We start from the raw sequence: 26,182 nt of genomic DNA on the forward strand, positions 1-26,182 counted from the left end.
ACTAAGATGCCCACAATTCTTCAAGATTTGAAAATTAGCCGGGCTTTGGTGGCGCATGCCTTTAATCCCAGCACAGGAGGCAGAGGCAGGCGGATCTCTATGAGTTCGAGGCCAGCCTGGTCTACAGAGCAAGTTCCAGGACAGCCTCCAAAACCACAGAGAAACCCTGTCTCAAAAAAACCAAAATAAAAAAGATTTGAAAATTAGTGAAATCTACTTATTATGTTCCCTAAGGTAGAATTTTCATATCTATGGATATCTAACTGAATTTTAGGGAATGTCAATGGCTTGGACAAGGCTAAGCAGCAGTATCAAAATTGGTCTCTGAATTCAGCTTTCCTCACTTCTATTATCAATCTTCCCACTTTCTGCTTGAGTACAATAGTGAGCACTCATCAACGTCCCTTAGGACCCATATGCGTAAGAAGGTCTATCTATGAAGGAGGTGTGACAGTGAGTTGAATGGCATCGTAAAGCAGTCCACACCATCGTGTTCCTCAGATGTCTCATCCAATTAGTCTGATGATAAGAGACTGTGATTTATTTTCTCACATATGTGGAAGGCACAGGTTCCCTTTTATGACTCTCTTGCAAATCTCAAAGAGCTAACCAAACATGGTAACCCAGAGCCCAATTTTCTGAACTCTGGAGCTCAATGCATCTGCACATATGACTGTTACTGAGATGTGTTACTGTGTGCTTCTGGTCGGCTGAGGCTTGCCATCTGAGGCACAACACCTGGCCCAAAGGACAGGTCTTATTTTGTCTTGTCCTTTACGTTAGACCAAAGGATTGAGCAAAGCTTGAGCAAATGCTCATCAGAGCATTTCAAAACAGCCTGGGAAGCAGAGAGAACACATGAGGGTGAAATCTCATTCATGGGCAGTGTTGCAGCAAGCACCTCTAGCTACTCAATCTCCTGGAGTGCCTGCCGGCTATGGGCTGTGTGCTCTCAAGTTCTGATGCCATTTGCCCAAAGCCGAAATAGGTTCTTGCATGTCTGGTCACAAGTGAGACAGGCAGCAGCTCTATGTCACAGGTGACCGCCTGACTTCCCTGTGGATACCCAATGCCTTCTGCTAGCATGCACATGCATGAGTTAACCCAGGAGAGACTGTTTTTAGGGCCTTACTAGAAGACAGAGAAAGAGGAAGTTTCAACCACTCTTGACAGGCAGTTCCTCCCCTGACCCCACCCAACCCGGTGACTAAAATTTAATCACATTCTCCCCTCCACATTAAACTTGATGCAGCCCATATAAATATACAATACTTGAAAACTGACCGTTACATTGATAAATAGTAATACTGTTGACTGACTGTTCAAGGCAAGCTCTAAGTCAGATAATGTGTGGTTAGCTGCATGTACCCAGGAAGTGGGTTGTTTTTTAGGTCTATGCTACCCTTTGCCCCCGCCTTTTTTTTTTTCTTCAGTACTGAAATTAAGCAGCAACTAGCAGAGGCCTCCTCACAGGACATGTGACTTCGCTCTTTTCCATTTTGCTGAAAGAGTCAGTAACAGGAGTGGATATCAGTTTTAATAGCAGGTCGTCATGGAGAAAAGGTATGCAATTCTAACTTCATACTGTGTATTAACAAATTGAAAGTATTGCTGATAGGAATGTACAATAATTTCCACAAAGTACACTGCATCTTACCTGTAACTCAAGCATCAGCGTGTTTCCTTTGGTGTAGAAAAGTGTTTTTTTGTTATTTTGTTTTTTGTTTTTTCGTGTTTGCAACTGACTAATTCAAAATTCTGTTGTGGATATATTATGCTGTTATCTTTGTTTGTGATTGTAGGCTAAACTGTTATAGACAGCATGGCAAAGTTTTACCTTGAAAGTGCTTTTAAAAGGAACCATTTGTAAAATGTGTGAGACCATGCACCTTTAACTTACAGCTTCATAAGGATATACAGTATTCAAAACTTTGTTAACAAGAGAAAAATGCCACTATAATAGCAGGAAATAGTCTCTTAAATTTCAGTGTGACAAATACTCTAAGGCATTGTGTAGAGAGCCTTGAGAACCTGATAAAATAGCGACTAAGAAGCAGGAGCGTTTTAACATATAAAAAGATGATTTCTGTCACAACAAGAGAGTATTTCAATCTAGCTTTTAAGTATCAGATTGGATAAAATCAGGTCAGTTTTTTAATTCGTAAATTGATCGTTACGTTTAAAACAAGTTTATCCTGATTTCACTGATGGTTATTTCTTGGTAGAGGGCTCACTTGAAGACATCTTTTAAGGTAACTACATTTTGAAATATTCTGAAATAATAAATGGAAAGGATTTGTTTATTACAAAACAGCAAGACCTTTTCTTAACCATTGATGTGCCAATGTTTCTCTGCATTCTAACTTACATGCAGAAATCATCAAAATGTTGTTAATCTTGGATACAAATACTTAAATAAATCTAACTCAAGAGTTCTGAGAAAGTATAATAAAAGTGCAAGATATGATCCTCTTGCCCCTAATATTATTTTATTGTGCTGTTGGATGAGGAAGTGATACCCTACAATGCAGATATTTGGGGTTATTAAAAATGTTTGCAGGGTTGGTAAATGACACAATTTTCTTTTCTTTTATTGTGGTCTATTGAAAGACACTTATAAATTTTTTTGACAGGGTCAGTTTTATAGGAAATTATTCAGCACACTGACACACTCCGGGCACGCTGCATTTTAAGCTCTTTTCAATTGTCCACATTGAAGCTAGCTACTTGTTGACTATTAAAATGATTATGGAGAAATGGAGATTAGGATGTGGTGTTCAATACTCATTATTGTTAACATGTCAGAAGATCTTGGTAACATACACTTGCTTTGATATTCTGATTAGAATTTCAATTTGTTGTATTTCCTTACCATGGAAAGCAGTATTTAAATCTGTCTTCAATATTATGCTGCTGAGACCCTACATCCTGAGAAGCTGTATCCTTTAGATAGTTTTGGTTGATATGTTATTGCTGATTCCATTGTATTATAAAAGAGCATCCCATGAATAGAGGTGGTGGAATCCACACATTAGCAAGAGTTCAGATGAACATCCAAAGTAAGGAAATATGATAATAATGATTTAAAACATTTTATATGGTTGGAAAGCAAATTCTTTGTAAGCAGTGTTTTTGCAGCTTCTATTAGATGCAGATATTTTATGGAGAATGTATAAAGCCAAGGGCAAGCTAAGACGGTTTGGGATGGATTTAGACAAGGCAGCAAGTAAAGATAGGTACTGATGATTTCAACACTGTTTTTGCAAAGCAGTGGTGCACAGACTCTGGTCTATTCAGACCAATTCCTAAAGGACTTGATTGAAATCCAGTTATTCCAGATCGCTCTACCTTTGTGCATGCAGGCTGAATCGTTAAGCAAGTTTTACTGAAATAAAACAAGACAGAGAATTTCATTTTCAAAGTCACTGCACGACAAACCTGGTAAAAGAACACTATAATTTTCACGTGGGGCCAGCATTCAGCCGAATTCAGAAAGGAGGAAACTCTTTCCTACACACCCCACCCCCTTTACTAATCTTTGACTCTCTTCACAGCATACCCCACACAGCCTCTGATTTAAAATCCTGCAGTTGACTTCTCCCATGATGCAGATCACAGGGACTTTAAGGCAAGCAAACTTGTGCTTTAAAAGGAAGGCTACATGGCCCAGATGTAGCTCTATATAATATGGTCTGTAGACAACAGGATCTAAAGAGTCATTTAAATGCTGACGATTCCAGTCTTGCTTAAAGAAAATGGTGTGCGTGAATGGTTGTAAATAGTCCAGGGCAGAGTGTCTTCCTACCCCAGTCAAACCTGTGGTATTTCAAGGAAAAAGTTCTGAGAGTGTCTAATAAGGATCCACCTCGGGATGTACTCATCCCTATCAACTATTCCTACAAAAGTACACTCATTTCACAGCAAGTGAAAACCCACTGCAGTGTGTCTTCAGACAATTTGGTGTTTCCATACGCAAAATACTTAACATGATCAATTACCTTATAGGTGTAGATTTTGGGAAGTGGATTGTGTAGAGTATGTGTGCATACTTGTGTGCCTGTGAAGATGAGTGTTTGTGTGTGTGTGTGTGTGTGTGTGTGTGTGTGTGTGTGTGTGTGTGTGTATGTATGGTGCTCACTTATGTTTGTGTTAGTGTATAGGCCAAAAGTCAGTGTTAAGTGTCCTCGTTAATTGTTCACAACCTAGTAAGCTAGACTGGATGCCCAGAGAACTCCAGGCATCCGCCTGTTTCTGCCTTTCCAGTGCTAGTATTACCAGCCCAGTCTACAGTCTCCGACTTCTTATGTGGAATCTGGGGATCTGAACTCTGGTATTCATGCTTGTACAGTGAACACTTTACCCACCTGACCATCTTCCCTCACCAGAGATGCAGTTTTTAAGCATTTTTACTGTTCTGAATTAAACTAGATATGATATTTCTATAATGTGAAATATGAGTTCTATGACAACAGTTAGAAATGTATTTATAACTTTTGTGACTCTTAACTTCTAGCAAACAAAACCTTTTTGTTGCTAATGCTGCAAAACTAGCAGGGCTAGCCATGATAGTCTTTGATTTGTGATAGCTCCACAAAATACAGTGTCAGGAAGAGCTAGCTCCAGGATCTCCTTTGAGACTTACAGGATTGGATCTTTATGCCCTCTGTAAGGAGTATAAAGAAGTTCTCACTGAGTTAAGAGCAGAGCGCCACACCATATATCCTTCTTTCTTTAAGCTTGTGGCAAAAGAATGTGTTTCCTATCACTACAGTAAGACCTAAGATCTATATCTAAGTGCATTCACTTGACTCAGACACTGCAATTCTGAAATGTAGACCTAGGTCCAGGTTCAGCTAATGAATCTGCACCAGTAGCACATGGGCTTTCTCGAAAAGGAGGATTCTACTGAATTAGGAAGAGACACTTTCCCAGAAGGTTATTGTGCTACTGTAGACAAAGCCACAGGACTCCTCTATAGAGTGGCAAACGGTTGCATTTGAAAATATTGCTCCCACCTTCTCCAAACCTGTAACTACACAGAAATACATAAAAGGCATGGCTGACTAAAGTCAGAATTTCCAAGAAACTGAGTTGAAAATATTTTCAACAATGATTTATGCAAACATCCTTTGAATAGTCTAGGGTTTATAACCTAAGACAAAGGTCATCTTATTTTGAAAATTTTGTTTACTTCTATTTTATGTGTATAAGTATATAGCCTGTGTGCTTGTCTCAGATCACATTAGGGCAGTGCCACAGAGGCCAAAGACGATGCCAGATCCCCAGGAACTGGAGTTATAGGCAGTTGTGATCTGCCATGTGGATCCTGGGAATAGAACCCAGTTCCTATGCAAGAGCAGTTAGTGCTCAAAAACAGTTAACTTATTACAATGTAAATAAAGTATATTAATTACCACAAAAATATAGGAAGGATGTTCCATCTGGATTCAGAAATTTTGCTGTTATTGGTGTTTGCCAGGACACAAACTATAGAAACTTTGTAAATAGTATACCATTGGATCTGTCCTCTTAGATAATTCAGGGAAATTGTGAGGAGGGCTTATGGTGGGTCTCAGAAACAAACAGCAGGAAATGAATGTATCAAACAAGGGAAACATGGTCAAGGGCAGAGTCTCAAAGCAGGAATGAAGTGTCCAGGTCTACTGAGAAGTAATGTAATGCAAGGTGTGGCTGGATGGTGGGGTTGTCAGGGCACCCACCTATTGAGCTGACTGCAACTCAGAGATGGAGATGTAACAGCAGCAGTGAGTGGCAGTGTCCACCCCCGAGACCCCACGCTGGCATTGAATGGGCTTTGTTACATGAGCATTAGCATACTCCTTTAATTTTTATCTCACTGCTGAGTGCTGTACTCCTTGGAATTTAAAGGCAGACTGAACTCACGGACAAGACACAATCCTTCTAGACAGGCACTCACTTCCTAGCCCAGACACCCAAGGCTCACTTTAAGAGACCTTTTAAGGCCCAGGCTGCACTTTAAGAGACCTTTTCCTTTTTTGTAGAAGTATTTAGATGGCTTAATTAGATGATTACACATCAAAGGAGCTTTTCAGAGAAAAACCTTCTCACATTCATCTTTCTGTTTACCTTATTTATTCACTCTGATCTCAACTGTCATTTTCAAACTGATTTATACTCCTCAAGTTGTTCCTGTAAAAAGTATACACTTAAATATGTTCATATGTGTGTGTTTACTTAGAGACCTAATTTTACACACTTCTCCTATTTTGTTTTTTGTTTGTTTGGTTGGTTTGGTTTGGTTTTTCAAGACAGGATTTATCTGTGTAGCATTAGAGCCTGTCCTGGAACTCTCAGAGATCCACATGCCTCTGCCTGCTGAGTGCTAGGATTAAGGACGTGTGTCACCAACGCCCAGTTCCAACTTTTTTTAGCAGTGAATATTGGGAACATTTTCCAATAAAAATTAATGATAACAATACTGTTTTTACAACAGTTTGGTATTCTATATGAATTTATTATATTGAGTTGGGGTTTTTCTCTAAGAGTTATAGTGTCCATCACTTTAAATTTTCTGCAGGTTAATATATTTCTGTGTAATTTTTTTGAAAATATATTTAGAATAAATTCTTAGAAATATGTCAGTAAAGCAAATGAAGTAATTTTGATAGGGGAGCTAAATTGTTCTTCGAATTCTTGGAACTTTTTGAGCTTCTAGCCACACTTCATGAGAGTGACAGGCGGCACAGAGAATACCTCTGGATGCCTCAGCATCTACAGAGATGGGAGGATAGCAGCTGACTGTTCTCTCCATCTTTTCTGGTTTCATACATTTACAATATTATCCTTTGATGTAGTTTTGTGTGCTCTTTCTGCCATTATGAATGAGATCGAGTTTGTTCTAAAAAGTTGTATCTGTTGTCATTGTACAGGAGGGGACTCATTCTTAATGGTTTAATTAAAAAAATATATATATACCATTGACGTTCAAGCCTTGGCATGAGATCTTGAAGAAAGTAAGAAACTAGGAACAGAGTAGCATTCACAAAATAAGCCTTTCTAAAGATTGAGTAGGCACTAGCTAACTTGGGAGGGGGGAGACTGCTCTGTGAATGCTCAAAAGAAAGAGAGAAAGAATGCAAATAAAACAATACATCCAGAAAGCCAACAGGTCTCAAAGGAGCCAGAGACAGATGGGTGTAATCACTAGCTCAAGTAGATAAATAACCTTAAACAGAAGGAAGCAGGCTTTAATGAGTCTGAATGTAGATGAATTGGATATAGATAAGATGAAACGAGGAGAGAAAGTTGAGGGAATTCATGCTTCCTAGGTTCTGTCTTCCCTGAAACAGTTGGAAGCTCAGCTGATGACAGTGAGTACTTCCAGGTGCCAAAAAACAGATGGAATATTTTATTTAAAAAAGGGCCTTGTCTACAACGCAGTACAATTGTAGGTTTTTATTTTTAATTTTTTTCTTAGACGTGGTTTTAACCATGTAGTCAAGGCAGGCCTCAATGTCTTTGTGTAGCCCACACCAGAGTCTAATCCCATTAGGGGCCAGGTTGAACTAAACTTGAACCAGTCCTCACATCTTACCCTCATACGGGCTGGGAATACACTCACACACCACCATTCCCATTGTCTTTATCTCCTTTCTACTGCTGTGATGAAATACTCTGACAAAAGTAACTTAGAGGCAAAGAGTCAGGTAGTCTGAAGTACCAAGTGAGGCAGAAACAGAGATACTACCTTAAAAGAAAACCAAGTGGAAGGTGAGAACCAACTTCTAAAAGCTGTCTTCTGAGCTCTACACTCCTGCTGGAGAACATGAACATGTGCCCCCCCCCATCATACACAGAGAGAGAGAGAGAGACAGAGACAGAGACAGAGAGAGACAGAGAGAGACAGAGAGAGACAGAGAGAACTAACTGTGAGACTGGGAGAGGGGAGGACTTTTGAAACCTCAAATCCCACTCCCAGAGACACAACTCTCTGATAAAGCCACACCTCCTAATCCTCCCCAAAGCCCCCTCTATGACATTTTAAAAGGCATTGTCTTCAAGATGTTTATTGTTTAAATGAAGCTATTTTAATTGTATCCATGTATTTGTATTCATAAAATATTTGGATCTTGGATTTTGTCTGACAGATTTATACCTTCTAGTAGTCAATTAGAGCAAATCAGAGGACAATCAAGGGCATATTTTTTGTCTTGAACTCAGCACTTATACCATGTCCATTACTGTTAGTGCAGAATTCTTAAACTTTCCTCCCTGTCATTTACAAGAAGTTCTGAAGTGACCTTTTGGAGACATAGACAACTCAGTTCTCTCCTAAACATCCTTACTATGCTCCCCATGAAATCCAGTCACCTGTCTTAGTTTGCACTGCCCTCTGTACCTTATTACTCTGCTTCTGTTTCCCTTTAGAGGATGGAGTATACTGCTTTTCAGCTATCTATTTTCAATGCACCTTGCATGTTGTTGTATTGCCTACTACTTAGAACCTGTAAGATTAGGCATGTATAATGAGCAGTAAAAAAACGATTTTCTTAGTGAAAGAATGAATGTGGCAGACGTTGACGGTGGGCTATAAAGGTAGGGAAAGATTTCTGAAGACTTCTGGCTTTTCCTGAGTCTAAAACGTGGAAAAATGTGCAAGTAAACTTATGAATATATTCCAGGTAAATATCAATGCACCTACTTTGTGCTGATTATTGGTCCTTCAGCAGCTGTGTCAGGCTGCGGTCACGGACTGTATTCGATGTTACTTTTAAAAACCAAACACAAAACTGTCTTTTTGGTAACACTTAAAAACCACTACCATATAAATTTTAAGCTACTTTATAAAAGGGATTTTAAATTAGAATATTTTATGTTTAGCATAGGTTAATCATCTAAAAACTTACAAGGGCTCTTTTCGTTTTCAGCTTCACTAGTTAGTTCCTGGCTTAGCATCAACAGAACAAGGCATGCTCCCCGGAAATCCTGTGAAGGGGAGAATGGTCAGTTCAGGGAGATTTCTGTCTCTGCTCTTTTAGCTTCCTACTTCACATTCACATGAGCAGAACTAGAAAGGGAGCAATGCAGCCTACATGTATCTTTCCACTTGGTACACTGAGGAGCTAAGTGATTTGTCTCTAAAGAAAAGTACCTTGACAGTCTTCCTAAAGGAAGTAAATTCGAGGGAGAAGCCTCTCAACTCTATGTCATTGCGGAGAGTATTACAGTGCTCCAGAATTATATAGTAGTCCTGGATGATCAAGAAACTTAAAGAGGCATCAAACATACCCCAAGATAAATTGAGTGTGATTGTTAATGATCATTGTCACAACTATGGATTTTTTTCAAGATATGTCCAGGGCTTTAATATACCTAAATAATATGTGGTATCCAAACTATATAAACTTGTTGCTAGTTCCATTTTAAAGATAAGGTATCAAAGACTGAGCAGTTAAGTACTCAATAGTTAAGCACTCACATTTACATTATGTGGTACAAAGTTCCCAAGTCAATTCACTGGCAGCAATTAAATTAAGCAATTCTGACTCTTTTTTTGATGTTGTGGTTAACAGAATCTTGTTGTATAGGTTGTAGCCTAGCTTAGGCTGGCCTTAAACTGGTCATCCACTGTTCTCTCTCTCTCTCTCTCTCTCTCTCTCTCTCTCTCTCTCTCTCTCTCTCTCTCTCTCTCTCTCTCTCTCTCTCTCTCTCTCTCAAGCACCAGGGTTATAAACTGCACCATGTTACCAGTCCCTAGAGTCTAGAAGCCTCTGAAAGAGCCCTGCTTGGTTCAAGCTGTGTAAAGCTATGCAAGCTTGCTGCTTGGCTCACGCTGTGTAAAGCTATGCAAGCTTGCTGCTTGCTCTCTGCATTTGTTGCATTGTGTAGTGCAACTTTAAAATGGGAGCATCTGTTACACTGGTGTCTTTTGCTATTCCTTTTTCTTCAGTGCTCTGGACTCTATTTCTATGTTCAGATCTTAATCCTAAGGTCACATATGATAGAAAATAGCTTGTCAGGACAGGGAGATACATATTCCTACACACACATACAACATACACAAACATTAAACACATGGACAAGTACATATATGCATGCACACACATGTATGCACATACACCCCTATACATGCACACATTGGCACACATGCACATGAGCACACATACAACCCACACAAACACATGTGTACATACACACACACATATATATAGTTCAAACCTGCACTCCAAAATTATAATTTTGAATTATATAATCATTCTGAGCTTGTGTTTCCTCCTCTGTAAAAAGAATAAACTTCTTCAAAATGTCAAATCATAAAGAAAACAATGTATGTTTAAAGTGCACCTAGTGGGTGACATATAATAAAAATCTAAAGGCTGGATATGTCCTTGAGAGCAGTAGTAAGTAGCAATTGGATTTGCACTTGAATCTTTCACTCTCTTTGCTTTCTCTTTACTCTTATCTAAAGTTAAATGTAGCATGATTTCTGTTCTATTTGAATTCTAAGTATTATTATAAATTCACGAAACTCATCATGAGCATTTCTTGCTATTAGGTTCATTTCCACCATATAGCTGGGTGTGGGAGTGCAGTCCAGCTGTACAAGAAAGACAGAAGATGGGCTAATTCCTCCGCTGTTTGTTCTGGTTGATAGAGAACTTTTACTCCAAATAGCTCAAAGCGAGCTTCCTCTAGAAATACAGTTTTAGTCTCAAGAATTCCTATATTTGATTAAAACTGGTAGACAGTCACTAATCCTTGGAACTAAAGTTAGAATGAACAAAGGTGTACTAAGACATGGAAGAGAGAAGGGTATGGAATTCTTTTTACCCACTTTTACTTTTAATCTAGTGTTTGTACATGTGTTAAAATGAATGACCTGAGGCAGGTATGCTGAGGCCACATCAATGGGTCCGATAGAAAAAAATGGGAAAGGAAATTGTGAGGTACAATATCTCTATTTCTGAAAAGTTAAGAAAACCTTTCTTGTTTCGTTTCTTCCCTGGGTACACCGCCTCAGTATCCCGTTATTGAGTTTAGGTGGATATACCAGTGCTGTTGTGAAAGGGCATTGATGAGCACTGTGTTAAACTAGGGAATCCAAGCACCCAGACAGCACTGGCAACAGCCAGGCTTCTGTCCCTGGAGAACCAGAAGATTCTGTGGCTGCTTGGCAATAGGTTCTAGATTAGCCATCTGGCTTTCAGAAAGGGACTTAGCAATGGGGTGGGGAGGTACTGGTGGGACTATCTTAATAAGAAAACTGGACATGAGTCTGTATGGCAGATGTGAAGAGCACATATAATGCCATAGACATGCAGAAAGCAAGATTTAATTTTTCTGGCTTTCCCTCTGTGTTACACAAATCCTGGGTCCATTTGGCTCGTGTAAGTGGGAAGCAGAGGTGAAACACAAAAATACAATGACCCCTCACACTGATTGGGAATTGCAACCATTTTAAACATAATGGCACCTCTGAACTTGGACGCGACCATGGTCCTGGAAGAATTTGTGGCATGGAATTGCAGAAAAGCAGCAAGCATCTGTAAAGGTGAAGGTACAGAGACATTGCCCACACTGCCTTTAGGGAGCCTGCAACTAATTGGGCAGATTAGACACATCTGAAATAAAGACTAGGAAAAAGGTCAAGAAATAAACATCCGCCAAAGTATAATAGGAACAGCAAAAGAGGCCAGAGCAAGAGAAGAGAGAAAGGGAATCCACATGTGCTATCTAAATGTATGGCTGGAATCACATTGAGAGGGTGGTATGGACATGTGAGGGAACGTCTAAAGCAATTCTTTCTGAAGCTGTGGTGCAAACACCATCTTCTGGTTTCACTCTGCATTTCTAATTTACCTACCTGAATCCACGAAGAGTAAAATATAGAAACTTCTGTGAGCTAAATTCGCAGCAGAAACTCTGTTCAATGCACACAGCATAGGAGGGATGGTTCTATGCCTATGTCCAGTGTGACCATCAAAACCATGTCCAGAGCAGTCAGAACACGCAAGATAGAAGAGTTACTCAGAGAGAAACTGGGGACCACAGGGACATGTGTCAGCTCCAAGGGATGGAAAAAGGGTCCTCATCCAACTGACTGCTATCAGCCAGGCTGGATCACTTTGTCGAAGCTAATGATTTCCCAAGTGAAGAGATGTAACTGTTTTTTTTTTAAATAAACATCAGCTCTCATTTTCAATTGGAAATTGATTCAAAACATTTAAAACATTGTTCAGGCCCAACACCATATGTCTGTGGGCTGAATCTGGTTGGCTGTCTGGCTGCCTTTTCCACCTCTTGTTGAATTTATAGCTGTTCCCAAGAAAACAGGAGCAGGTGTCGCAGAGGGAACAAGAGTCACCATCTAACTTTTGTACATTTAAGACATCTTAAAAGTCCTTAGGGGTTTGTTAACACATTGAATTATCTTATAAGGAACCATCTATTTATATATATAGCTTTTCATTTAAGTTTGTTTTGTCTGTCTAGATTTCATGACTGGGTTCATTTTCTTAAACTAGAAAGAATAAATTTTCTTCTGCTGCCAACTCTCTCCAAAACATTTAAAAATCATTAAATTATGTCTCCAAAAGTTTAACTTAACTGAGTAATAAAGAATACATTACTTTCTTCAGCTGATATTTTAATCATATATTATAGACTCTGAATTATAGATTATCACCTGATATCTAAATGTGAGTAGACGCACTTTTCTACAGGATATGAAAGATTTTTATACAGCACATGAGGGTGGTAATAGTGACAACATCTAAACATATATGCACACGTGTGTGCCCAAACTGGTGTGCATGTGCACACGCACGTGTGCATGAGCTCACACACAGACACATACACACACACACACACACACACACACACACACACACACACACACAGAGTTCCCAGTACACAAGGTGGGAAATACAGTCAAGATGTGGATGCATGACCTTTTCCTCACAGAGACTGTCTGTTAGCACAAGAGACTCTGTTTAAGAAGGATCATGTCAAAGGAGATAAGCAAGTAAATCCACACAGAAAATAAAGGAAATACAATCCAAACATTTTAAATAAAACAGTCCTCATTCCAGTATTTATTATTTTTGAGATTAAAATTATAACACATTTCCCTTCCATTTCTCACTCCAACATCTTCCCCTGGCTCTCCTTAGAATTAATACACTCTTTTTTTCAAAAATTGTTATTATGTGCATATATTATGCATATCTAAATCAGGCTTTCAGTCCATATAATATTGTTTGTATGTACATTTTAAAACTTTAAGTGTTATGCATTCTCTAAATTAGGACAGAAATTTGACTAAACTGATAATAATAACAATAATAATAATAATAATGTTGAAATGTTGAATGAACTGGACCCCTGTTAGGGAGAGTACTAACCCTCATCACCTCTATTTGAGGAGGGGCTCTGGGAAATCTGGTTGTGAGGAAACAAAAGCAAAAGCAGACTGGCTTAGATGGAGGATCCTTCCAGCTTCCCCAAAGGTTCGTGAGTTAAGGTAACTGGCAAAGCAATGGGAGGGACTGAAGATACTAAAAGCTTGAGGATCCTTCAGTTACTCATCCCAGGAAAAGCTGGAGATATTCTGAGGTGTGTGAGGTGTGCAATGAACATGAGATAGTGGGGGATTTTTAAACATGGAGAATGAGAAACTCAATTTAAAAATTTCAATTTAGTACTAAGGGCTGGCCAATAAATTTTTTCTCATTTTACTATACTTGGCTTCTGCAAAGAACTTTTGCGTGATCAACACTTCTAACCTTCCTCTACTCTTTCACAAGGAGAGTTCTTTTGCAACTGTCCAATTTGCTATTTGGTTCACACTTACCAAGTCCATGATATAAGTAAACAAACCTAAAGTAGCATAGTATGCTTAACCGAATGTGGCAGAGTAGGCTTGGATTCTGTGGTATGCTGTGTCTGTGTTTATCTCTTATGCAAAAGGCCTGATTCTCAGTAGTGTTTGTGATAGATGTTTGTAGTGTCTAACTCAAGTATTGAAGCATTGTTTTCATTCATCCAAGTACCTACCAACTGACTACTCACATCCCTCTTCCCAATAAAAAGTGCTCCATCAGCTGCATGCTGTAATGATATAGCAATAATTTTAGATTAATATTAATATAAAATAACTTGCAACCTTTATAAGGGAGACTGGTGATGGCACAGTGGTCAAGAGCACATGGATGTCGGGCAGCTCTCAACTACCCATAATACCACCTCCAGAAAAATCCCACCCCTTCTTCAGGACTCTGCCTGTGCTGGACCCGTGCAAATAATACACATATATAGATAATCAAAAATAAAATAAAATACGCAAACCTCCTTATAAAATAGCTGAAAGCCAGGAAAATCTGAGTCCTTGAGGGGTGATGGCCAACACATGGTTTCCTTCTTTTCTTTTTCTTTGTTTCTTTCTTTGTTTGTCTCTTTCTTTCTCCCTTCCTTTTCCTCCCTCCCTCCCCCCCTCTCTTTCATTCTTTCTTTTTGGTTTTTCCACATAGGGTTTTCATGGTGTAGCCCTGGATGTCCTAGAACTCACTCACTAGGCCAGGCTGGTCTCAAACTCAGGGATCTGCCTGTCTCTACCTCCAAAGCTCTGGTAGTAAGAGCATGCACCACAACCACCTGGCATGAATGTAGTTTCTTACTCCCCCTTAATATTACTGAACTGGAATGACTGTGGAAGATGTGACTAAGTTCTCTTTCTTAATAATCTATTGACAGTTCATTGGCAACCACTGCTTTATAACATATGTCCCATCCCCTTGCACTCATTTTCAACTGCAGTAGAATTGTTCATTCTAATGCTTAGGATTTACCTTAACTAAGTGCTGCTAACTATTAAGTCCAGAGGGATGGGATTCTGTGGTTGCAAAAACGACTGGTCTGGGATATTGGACTGGGCCTGCAATGTACACAGTAAGTTCATTTCCACCTTAGTTCCGGACACTTCCTCTTCACTAGGCATTGTGCTGTCTCTAACCACAGTTTCCTCTACTGGTAACCTGGTCATCTGTTGCCTTATCCACTTCATAGGCTTGACGTCCTGCTGTAGCACTACCAGTCTGAGATGTCTGCCACTGGATGATCAACCACCTAGTGGATAGTTTCTGCATTGCCCCTCCTTGGCTGTTTCTGCTTAGAGGATTCCTCCACCTGACCTGTTTTTCCATTTGCCACTGTTTAACCCGATAGTGAGCAGATATTATGTCTTTTTTTTTTTTGGTGCAATGTTGGTACTTGTCAAGTTATACACCTCAGTCACCTAAGAGAGATCTTTAGAAACTGTCACTTTAGATGATTTGCTAGTTCATGGTCCCTTTCACTTTGTGAACATTACAGATGATGCTCAATTCAAATATACACATGTATGAGTTATCCATAGGGCAAGCATTTTATCTCATCTCATACAAAACACAAAATTATTCCAAGTTAAATCAGTTTTTAAAATAAAAACTTAAACTATCAGTGTTTCAAAGTAAAATATTTCATGCAAACAAGTATGTGTGTGACCCAGAATTACCCTGGTACATCTAGAGAAAAGTGATGATTAAAAGAAGAAAGAGGGCCCAGAGAAACGGCTCAGCAGCTGTGCATGGTTCCCGCTCTTACAGAGACAAGTTTTGGTTCTAGCACCCATATGTCAGTTCATATCTATAACTCCAGTTCCAGGGGATCTGTCCCCTTTTCATAGCCTCCATGGGCACCAGGCACATGCATGGCACACATAAATGTGCATAGGTAATCATTCATCCACAGAAAATGAAATTTTTAGAGAGGGAAGGAAGAAGATATTAGAAAATATTAAAATTAAATGATCCTACTAATAACATATGGGATTAAAAGAATGAAAAGGCTACCCATAAGTAGAAAGTGCATACAATAGAAAATGGTTTGTACTAAGGTCAATAAAGAATTACTACCAAACAATAGATGACAGGCAAACAACACAATAGAAAAAGAATAAGGAACATGAGGAAGACAGAATCATAGTGGCCTTTCATGAGGTGAGGTGATAACAGCTGTGGGTGTGTCTCAAGTGCACTGCTGTGATGTTTAGCCATGACGGCTCAGAAGTGTTCGGCTTCTAACAATTCATTGAGCTTAGGACACAAACACAGGCATGATCACATATGTAAAAATGCCTTAACAGCTACTTAACATGCTTTATGCTCATGAAACAGAGACAGCCCCTTTTTTCCTTAATATATGTTTTTATCTAAATTAGAAACGTGAATGTTTCACATGTCAGTCCCAGCTCCCTCTTCCATCCCTCCTCCCTTGTCCCTCCACCAGCCCCCGAGTCCCCCACCCAATCCCCACATCATTCCCCAGGGAGGGTGAGGCCCTCCTTGGGGGGATCTCTAAAGTCTGCCACTTTTTAAATATATTAATGGAACACCTCTGAAAAACTTTTAATGATGCAGCCATCGTCCCTCACAACAACGGAATGTCACAATGCTGCTCCATCCCTGGATTGGCCTGCCCTGCTGGCACTGAAATTCAATCCAATCAATCTAGACTTTGGAGGCATCAGCATTATGGGAAGAATAATGGGCACAATAGCAAATTTTCGAGATGAAACAAATGCCAGCTGTATTGACATTACTGATCACTGTTAATTACTGATGAGCACTAATTGTGCAGTATGCAACTTCCCCATATTTGAACCCTGCCCAGGCAAAAACAGACTTACAGTGTGGGATAACTGTTACCAAAGCTACATTTAATGAACTTGATAGAGAACTTTGCCACAGAAACAAAGTCCCTTAGGGGGAAAAATCACCTTAGAACAGGAAAGCCCAGGAAACAGACACACAGTACTAAACACAGTGTCTGTTCTTCATAGTCTTCCAGGAAAGACCAGAGCACATGCCTGGTGTTGGCAATATCTAGATTGTGTGGCTGCAAGGCAACTGTGCTGGTATTTCTCTTAGGCGATGCTTTATTGTCAGTCCCTGTGATAAGTATGCAAGAGACTGAAAGTCCTCCACATGTCTTTCTAAGTTAGGTCAAAGCTAATAAGGAAATAGGCCAAACACTGCCTTAGTTAAACCCTGTGTAGTTCTCCTCTGTATCTGAAGGACTGACATTCCAGACAACATCTTCCAGTCCTGAAAGACAACTGCATCAGCACTCACATTTTGGTCCTATGTGTTTGCAATGCTTCTCAGTCTGCCTGAGCATCAGAAGAAAGCACAAGTTTCACTAACCTCATTTTCTGTCTTCTTAGTTCAATGGCATTGAACCTGTGACCTCTGTCACTAAGTACTTGGACTTTCTTGTCGCATCTTACACTTTCCTGCATATGTTTGATGCCTAGAAATATTAAAGAAGTACTTGGATGTCCAAACTGTACTTTCTGAAATCCTGGATCTTTTCCCCTCATGTCACATGGTTCTCTTGTGATAGTAAGATGTATAAGTAGATGAAAAAATATGGATTCAGATTTATGTTACTTGGTGTGTGTGTGTGTGTGTGTGTCTGTGTGTGTGTATGTATGTATGTATGTATGTATTTAGGCATGTGCTGTGTACACATGAGTGATGGTCAGAATATAATCTTCAGACCTCAGTTCTCAGTCTACCTTTGTTCCTGGGAATCAAGGTTAGATCACAGGCTGGTACAGCTGTCTCACTGGCCAGTACCACATAAACAAATAGCCAAATGTCTCCAAGAACTATAAGGCAAGCTCAAATTCCTTGAAAGTAGTTGCACGGTAGGTTCCCAGTTCCATTCTCCTTTGCATTCTTATCAGACTCCACCATAGTCAAGCATGCTATGCTCAACTCTACTGAAAGATTCTCCATAACTTCTGTAGAAAGCAGGATACAACAAGCCCTTCTCTGGGTGAAGATCCTCTACACATTGAACTAAAAACTGGCAGCAGCTTTGTTTCCATGAGAATGTTGCTTGAGTTTCTGTGAGATGGGGTTGCCAATTACCTACAGTTAATGAATGCCAGAAATGCCTACCATGCAGATTTTGCATTTATTCTGTTTTTTTTAATGAATTATCTCTATCTATGTGGATAAATGCAAGGATAACAATGGTAATATTACAATTTTCCTAAGCAGCTGACCCATTAGCCATTTTCAGTAAGTGCAACCTAACCCCAGATTCTCTGATATCCGTTAAATAAATGTAAAGTCTTATTATCACATTTCCCACATGTAACACCTGCCCTGTCAAAGCGAATGTTACCCAATGGGCTGGCTATGATCAAATTCCTTTACTGTGATCTTCCTTTCTCATTATATTTGACATTTTCAAAACTGGATTTTATTGTATTCTCTCAGCTTATGGAAGTGGTCTGGGGAAATGAGACTTAATAGAGACGTAGAAGCCACTGGGACAAAAAGGAAAGGAAAGTAAGCTAGAGAGAAACTGAAATTAAAATGTTATTTTTGGTAAATGGCTGCTGGGGTAGAAACAGAAAACAATTGCAATGCAAGTTAATTACTGACCTGTCAGGAAAGCATGGCACGAAGGCTGTGTCACATATTACTGGGGCTACCACAGCCACAAGTCATTTACACAGGGGAATGAACAGACTTTGGTCTACCACAGATCAACATAAGATCTTTCCAGGGGATTGAAATGAATTTCTGCAAGAAATAATACTTGTCTGTGGAGTAGCCATGAGTCCTTAGCAGACCTGGAGAGCCATTCTGACCCACACATGCAAGAGAAGGGACTAGGATCTAACTACACAGGGGCTTCCTGCATTTGAAGGCTGAAGATACCCTGCTTTTGTGGGCAGGGATGACCACACAGATCCTCTGCTACATACGGAAAATCCAGGCTTTCATAAAATAGGAATTCTCTGAGGGTGCATGCGCTATCTGCCTCTGAAATAGTTGTCCTCAAAAAGCTCCCAGTGGTAGCCAGTGTCATCTGAAAAAGTTCATATTTGTGTATGTGGATGTGTGCATATATAAACTGCCTGAAGTAATCTTGTTCTCAAGGGAGATGTTCACTTTTTGCAATAAGAAGGAAACATAAGGGTTATTCTGAAATGGAATGAAAATATGGTGTTCTGTACATTTTTGGAAACCTATATGAATATCTAGGAATACTTTAATTCTGGCCACATAAAGTATAAAAAGCCCCACTTCTTTGTGCCTCTGACTTGCTATGAAATATTCGCAGTGAGCTGGCCCTCATGAGCATTGGTGAGGACAAAGTACACATATTAAAAAAAAGCTTAGCCAGATGTTTTCATGAAGGTGTGGGTATGTTGGTAAGTTACATACACTAGCATTACTGCTTTCCTCAACAAGCATCTATTCTATATCTCTTGTTTTTCTGAAGTCCATAGGAACACATATTAGATAATTTACGTGATATGTATCTAATGTGGCTACATTGTGGTCATTTTACTTCCCCCATCTCATGGATTTACTATGGAATCTTTGTTCTCTTAGTTTACCAGACTTAGTGTCCTCTGACTTTGGAGTCTACAATGGCATCATGTACTTTTAGGGATACAGGGCCTGTCCTGCCTGGGATGACTTTGAACTGCCCATGGCCCCTTAGAGAAGAAAGACATTGTGCTCAAGTCTAAATCTGCTGAGTCATACAACATGGAGGTTGCATCCTAGGGCCTTTTCACTTTTCCACAGCTCAAAAGATATCTTAATATATTCTTATTTTTAGTGCTGCCGTTCTGAAAGAGACATCAAAACTGCACTTTCAAACTCAAAAGGGCATACTGCAGAACTTCCACGTAATTAACAGTGCAAAAAATAATTGGCAGAACAGCTATGAAATTTGTGATTACACATCATGTTCACTCCTCTTTGGGCTTTTTCTGGGTGAGAGGGGAAACAGAACTCAGAACACTACAGAATCAAGTCTGATGAGCAAAGTCAACACTTATGTGGCCCCTATGAAGTGTGTTCTCGTCACACTTCCTGTTTTTAAAACAGGGTTGAAAGTGGAACTTCAGTGATAACAATATCTTTCTTTCTTAGTTTGTACAAAATCAGGAGTCTAGAGGAATAGTGAAGCCAGGCTTAAATGATTTATATTCAAATTTCTAAATTGGGAATTGGGGATTTGGGGAGAGAGATCTATAAAATCAGTGGGTGTCTCTGGCGCATGTAAAATTGTCTTGTTCTTCTGTATTTTTGTTAGTCATTCATCACTATTGAATACTTCCTGCAGAAAACACCAATGCCTTATCATATGTAATAAAATGATTATTTAAGTGAGTGACATAGTCTAGGGTAAAGAAGGAGGAATCTGAGCAGGAATGAAGATTCAATATAACCAGAATTGTTACAATTTCTGTCAGCAATATGCCTGAAGTAACTAAGTCACACAGAGAAGAAACAAGCAACACCGAGATTACAAAATCTAGACAACTGAGGCTTTGTGGGATTGAGACAGAGGTAGAACAATAGAACAGCATTAAAGATACCTGTGAATAATTTTGGAATAATATAGAGAGACGCAGAGCTCTTCATGTGCTTTTGAAGAGGCCCTAAAAGGCACACAGTGCTTGGGTAAGCCCAGCCACTCCCAGATACTGAGTCAAGTCATCAGGATCCCTCAGGTATGAGTCAATATTGAGCAGGTTTTGCGATATAATTTTGTGTCAAGATATGTATTTCATGGAGACAGGGACATCACTTCAATAAACCTAGGCGGTATTTCTCAGGATCCACCACTAATGTGCAATCCTGATAGCATCCCCATGGAGCTTACTCAGTGCCACTTGCAATATGGTCGGATCAACATCCTTTTACCTGATACAAAGGCACACACTGCCAGAAGAGTTTCTGTTTTGATATTCAAATGCATCTTTGAAAATTGTGGAGACAGCTGGCAAATCTTTCATAACAAGTTTGTTGGTTTAAATGGAATAATTTTATCTAAGTAATTCACTGAATAAAAATGGGTGTTTTAAGAGGATATAGATCAGGAAAGATGGGAATGAAAACTGCAGAAGTCCAACTTCTGTAGATGGCAGGATGCCCAAGTAAGTGACAAAACAGGGGCATTAACAGCCAATTTATAGAGACGATGGTAGGGATGTGGTAGAGGGACAGGGTGCTATAAGGATGAAGGTAAGGGGAAATGAGAAACTGTAGGAAGGTAAAGAGAGCGCTTTAAGTAGGATCCAAATACAACTTGCAAAATATGATCTAGAAATGGTTCTATACAGAATCCGTGGTTCCTGACACAGCAAATAAGAGTGAGTCATCTTTGCAAATACATTGCCTACCAGTGTATTTGTTTGTTTGGTTGGGTTTTTTTTGTTTTTTCCAAGACAGAGTTTCTCTGTGAAGCTTTGAAGCATGTCCTGGAACTCTCTCTATAGACCAGACTGTCCTTGAACTCATAGAGATTTGCCTGCCCCTGCCTCTTGAGTGCTGGGATTAAAGGCATGCGCCACTACAGCCCGGCACCAGTATGGTTTTTGTTCCAATTCTGTATGAGCACTCTGCTTCCCACTGCCCTAGACTTGTGCACCTCCCTTTGTCAATGGAGAGATTCTGCTTTCCTCTCAATTCATCTATAGAAGACATTTGTACATGATGCTAAGGGAAGTCTCCTCTCTCAGACTCTCTTCTGGAGAGTGTACAGTAACAGCTCCGTATAGCTTTGTCAGATGCTCTCAACTGATGCATCAACCAGAAGACAGGCAAGCAACACCAGCAATCTCACTGCCCAGATGTCAAACATCTTTATGACATTCATCATGGTTTTCCTTCAGTTTATTCTCTTCCATCTCACTTTATTTCCCTTTCATGAAAGCGTCTGTAGCTAGTTCACACTATCTTAAATGTTTGCAAGGCTGTGTACTCTAAGACCTTGCCTACTTTGCCATTGGCTGACACAGCCCGGCCCTCTCTGATTTTCTCTTGCAGAATTGCTCTCTCCATCCCCTAACTCTTCATCAGTCTAATACCTCTTGGGAGAACATGTATGTTGAAGGAATAATGTTTTTCAGCTGATAGAAATCTTTTCCCATGTGTGATGTATGTTTGTTCTTGTGAGTATGTTCAGATGTACATGTAGGTATTCATGAAAGAAAGAGGGGCGGGGGTGTGTGCCAGAGTCAACTTGGAATGCTTTCCTCCATCACTCCCCACTTTACTTTTTGAAACAGACACTGGTCCTCAAGCTTGCCAATTCAGCTAGTTTGGCTTGCAATGAGATCCAGGAATCTGTATGTATCTACCTCCCAATTCCCCATGATGCCCTGCTTTCAGGTTTTGACAATGGTGATGAGGATTTGAATTCAGAGCCTTATGCTTATTTGGCAGACTCCATTACCCCAGTCTTGAAAAACAGGTTTTGTGGTATTTTTAAAAACCTTATTCAGAATACTATTTTTCTAAAAAAAAAAAAGAAACTCAGAAGTAATTGCAAATAAGAAGGTCAATTATAAAGTAGTTTTTCTAATTTGTTTCTCTGTTCCTGTGATAAAATATTGACTACAAGTTGAGGAAGAAAGGGTTTATTTGAATTGTAGTTCATATATAGTCTGTTGTCCGGGGAAACCAGGACAGGAACTTGAGCAGGGTGTAAGAAAGGAAGCAAAGACTAAGGAGAAACACTGTGGCTGGCTTCCTCTCCCTTGCTTGCTCAGTTGGAATTATTCTTCAATTTGGACAACATTACTGTGTGGTACCGCCCACAGTGGCCTGAGCCCTCCCTCATCAATCATTAATGAAGAAATTCTCCACATACTTTCCTGATAGGTGGATAGAAAAGCAGTTGAGGTTTGATCTTCTCAGCTGACTCTAGTTTGTGTCAAGTTGATGAAAATGAACCAGCACAATGGTACAAAGTTGAGTAACATAGCAAAATAAAATTTGGTAGCAGTTCCTTAGCTTTCTGTGGCTTCACTTACCAACACCCAATATTCTCAAAGTATTAAATGGGAATTCACCTAAATTTTAAAAATCTTAAGTTTGAAGCCATGTGCTGCTCTGAGACCATGGTGAAATTGCATGTCTGTTGTGACACTCAAGAGCATGAGCCATTCCTGTGTGTAGTGTCTTAGTTGTATATGATACCCACTTGTAAATGGCTTGGTAACTCACTTAGTCATTAGATCCGGTATTCAGCAGCCTGTACCTGATTTTGTGTAACCCTTACGCAGTGCTTAATGCTATGTCATTCACATACTGTATGACATCACTTAGGCATATGTCATCTCCCCTTGTCACTACAAGAAGCATGAAGATAGCACACTTTTAAGAGAAAGAAATCACATTTGCATAACTTCCATTACAACACAATGTTATAACTATAATCTCTTTGTGTGCCTGACGTATAAAATAACCAGTATCACCAATATATACATGGAGGAAAGGAACGTAAACATGATGTTCATCATCGTCCAGTTTCAGGACCCACCAGGAGACATGGTACAAAATCCTTATAGACAAGGACAAGAAGGATGGTGTAGACAGATATTAATAGTGTAAGGCCAGATGAAAGAGGAAGCAGTGGTTACAGGGGAGGGGAAAAAGAGGGAAAGTCAAGAGTAATAAGCAGGAAGTCTTTCAGTCAAGGGAAAGCTCTGAAATCTGAAGATTGCCTCTGAGCAAATAATCAGAGAAGCCAGAAAAAAAAATACTGTAAGTAATCCTTCCTTTTGATGATAATACATCACCTGGCAATTTAGGGGTAGGTTTCAAAATGAGTACAACAATGTAATCTTTTTGTTTGGCACCTAAAGTTGTACAAATATAGGAAAGCAACATGTCCTATAATTGGTCAGTGGTAGGGCTATGCAAACCCAGAGGCTAGCTAGTCTCAGGCAGAAGACAAAGGCTTCAGCACGAGTGAGTCCCCCACTAATGTGACAAGCTTCCCACACTTAGACTCTGAATCTGTTGAGTAATGTGAAATATCAAGCCTTGAATGAACTTGGAGAATAACTTAAAAGTAAAAGGCACGTCTAGAGGAAAGTAAAGTGTAATTATTTTAATGTGAATTAAAATGTAATTAATTACCTCAATTTTTCCTTCATACCCATTGAAAAAAGCTCTTTATATACTTAGGTAAGTTTTACAACACACTCAGATAGGCATATTAAAGAAAACATGGCTAGTGAATTCTTTGAACAACTTTCCTCTAAACAACTATGTATACAATAACTGAAGTGATAGAGTATAATTATTTAGTGTGCACAATGTATCCATTTTGTTACATGAACATGCAAACACTCAGCATTTAGTCAATAAGACAAATATCCCTATCACTTACATTTCCTCCTACGTGATAATAGCCAAGCTATTGCTGTCCCCACTGTCTTCTTTCTCCTTAAGAAATTGCTCTTTGGGTTTCTGTGCCACATTGGTTTGCACTTTCTTAGAATACTGTACTAATAAGATAGCAGAACAAATATTCTTCTTTTCTTTTTGAGACAGGTTCTTGTTATTTAGCCCAGGCTGACCCAGAACTCATCACCCTTCAGTTTCAGCTTCCAAGTGCTGTAATTATAGATCCGTGAGACTGCAGCCATCTACATTGCTTCCAATTGCTCCAGCTTTCCTTTGGACTGGCTTTATTAATTTGACAGAATGAGTTTTTGATTCTTTGTCGTAGTGTCCATGAATAGATTGTTCCATTTTTAAGATGTTTAACTATGTATATGTATATGTGTCTGTAGATGAGTGTACACAAGTATAGGTGCCTTTGGAGAACAAAGGCTTTGGATCCCCTAGAGCTAGAATTCAAGGCTATTGTAAGCAGCTTAATATGAGTGGTGTGAACATGATTTGGGTCCTCTGAAACAGTAGAGCTCTTAACTGCTGAGTCTCTCCCTTTCTGTTTTCATTGTGTAGATACACTAGAATTTGTTGCTCTGTACTGCATTTGTTGGAATCAAGAACACATTTCACCTTCCTTGCCAGTGTTATTGGGAAAGTCCTTAGTCCCTTTGCATTTATCTCCTCTATAAAAATTGAATTGAGCCTGGCAGTGGTGGCACATGCTTTAATCCCAACCTGGTCTACAAGACAGAGTTCCAGGACAACTTCCAAAGCAATACAGAGAAACCCTATCTCAAAAAAATATGGAATTGAATGTCTGTTTCACAGGAGTTTTAGAGAAACAGGAAATGAACTATTGTGAAGATTGACTACTTTGTAGTAAATAAATTTGCACAAATCTCTAAGTTGTAATTTTCTTATTTTATAGTGGGTGCTTCAAGACAGGGTTTCTCTGTGTAGCCCTGGTTGTCCTGGTACTTACTTGGTAGACCAGGCTGGCCTCAAACTCAGGGATCTGCCTGCCTCTGCTTCCCCAGGCCTGGGATTTGCAAGCTAGCAACCATCCCAAGGTCCAGTTCCAGGTGATCTGAAATCTTCTTCTGGTCTTCATAATACTGCATGAACATCTCACACGGACATACTGTGGGTAAAACATCCGCAGTTATAAAACAAAATAGAAACATGATTTTAAAGAGATTTTATTTTCAAAAGATGTGTATATGTGAGTGTGGGTTTGTGCACATGGGTGTATTGCCCTTGGAAGTCAGAAAACAGTGTCAGATCCCAGAGTGCTGGAGTAACTGCCGAGACTGTGAGCTACTCAAGGTGGGTGCTGGAATCTGAGACAGCTCTTATGCAAGAGCAATAGGTTGTCTGAGTGATCTTGGTGGTCTCTCGGACACTATAAGAAGCTTCTAATAGAATTAGAGATTACATGGGTAGGAGTTGCGATGCTTACAAACATCTGTCATCTGTGCAGATGGAGGGCAGAGCTGCTAAAAATGAGCACCAAGTGGCAACTGTCTCATCTCCTACTGAGGAAGGTTCTGACTATTGAATTAATAACAGTGGTGAGGAGGGACGTTAAACTCACTAGTAGTTTTTCACAGAAAATATATGTATTTATAGCAATGTAATGTTTTCTGTTTCACCAGGATAAGCTGTAGTGTGCAGACATCTACAAATTGTGATAACTCTTTGGAAACACTGAGCTCTGCCCACCAAGCTACAGGAGCTGTGCAGATGAGAATCAAAAATGCCACCAGCCACCATGACAGGCTGAGCCAAACTAAATCCATGATCCTCACCGATGCTGGGAAGGTCACTGAACCTGTAAGTCAAGCACTCCAAACATGCCACTTTCTCTTGGCAGACAGATTTAAAAAACAAAACAAAACCAAAAAACAGCTAATTAGCTTTGTTTTGTTTGTTTA

At 39.6% G+C, this 26,182-nt stretch overlaps 1 protein-coding gene across 1 annotated transcript in view; it reads left to right on the forward strand.

The window, feature by feature from the left end:
* The first annotated feature begins 1,330 nt into the window (after positions 1-1,330).
* The window catches only part of Arhgap15 (Rho GTPase activating protein 15), a 591,993-nt gene continuing 567,141 nt past the window's right edge, over positions 1,331-26,182 (forward strand). The window contains exons 1-2 of the mRNA XM_013112601.3: positions 1,331-1,563; positions 25,904-26,081. Coding sequence (XP_012968055.2) covers positions 1,553-1,563; positions 25,904-26,081 — 189 coding nt within the window. The 5' untranslated portion in view covers positions 1,331-1,552. The remainder of the gene's footprint in view (positions 1,564-25,903; positions 26,082-26,182) is intronic.

The sequence above is a fragment of the Mesocricetus auratus genome, unplaced genomic scaffold (assembly GCF_017639785.1).
Source record: "Mesocricetus auratus isolate SY011 unplaced genomic scaffold, BCM_Maur_2.0 Super-Scaffold_100004, whole genome shotgun sequence".
Classification (NCBI taxonomy): Eukaryota; Metazoa; Chordata; class Mammalia; order Rodentia; family Cricetidae; genus Mesocricetus; species Mesocricetus auratus.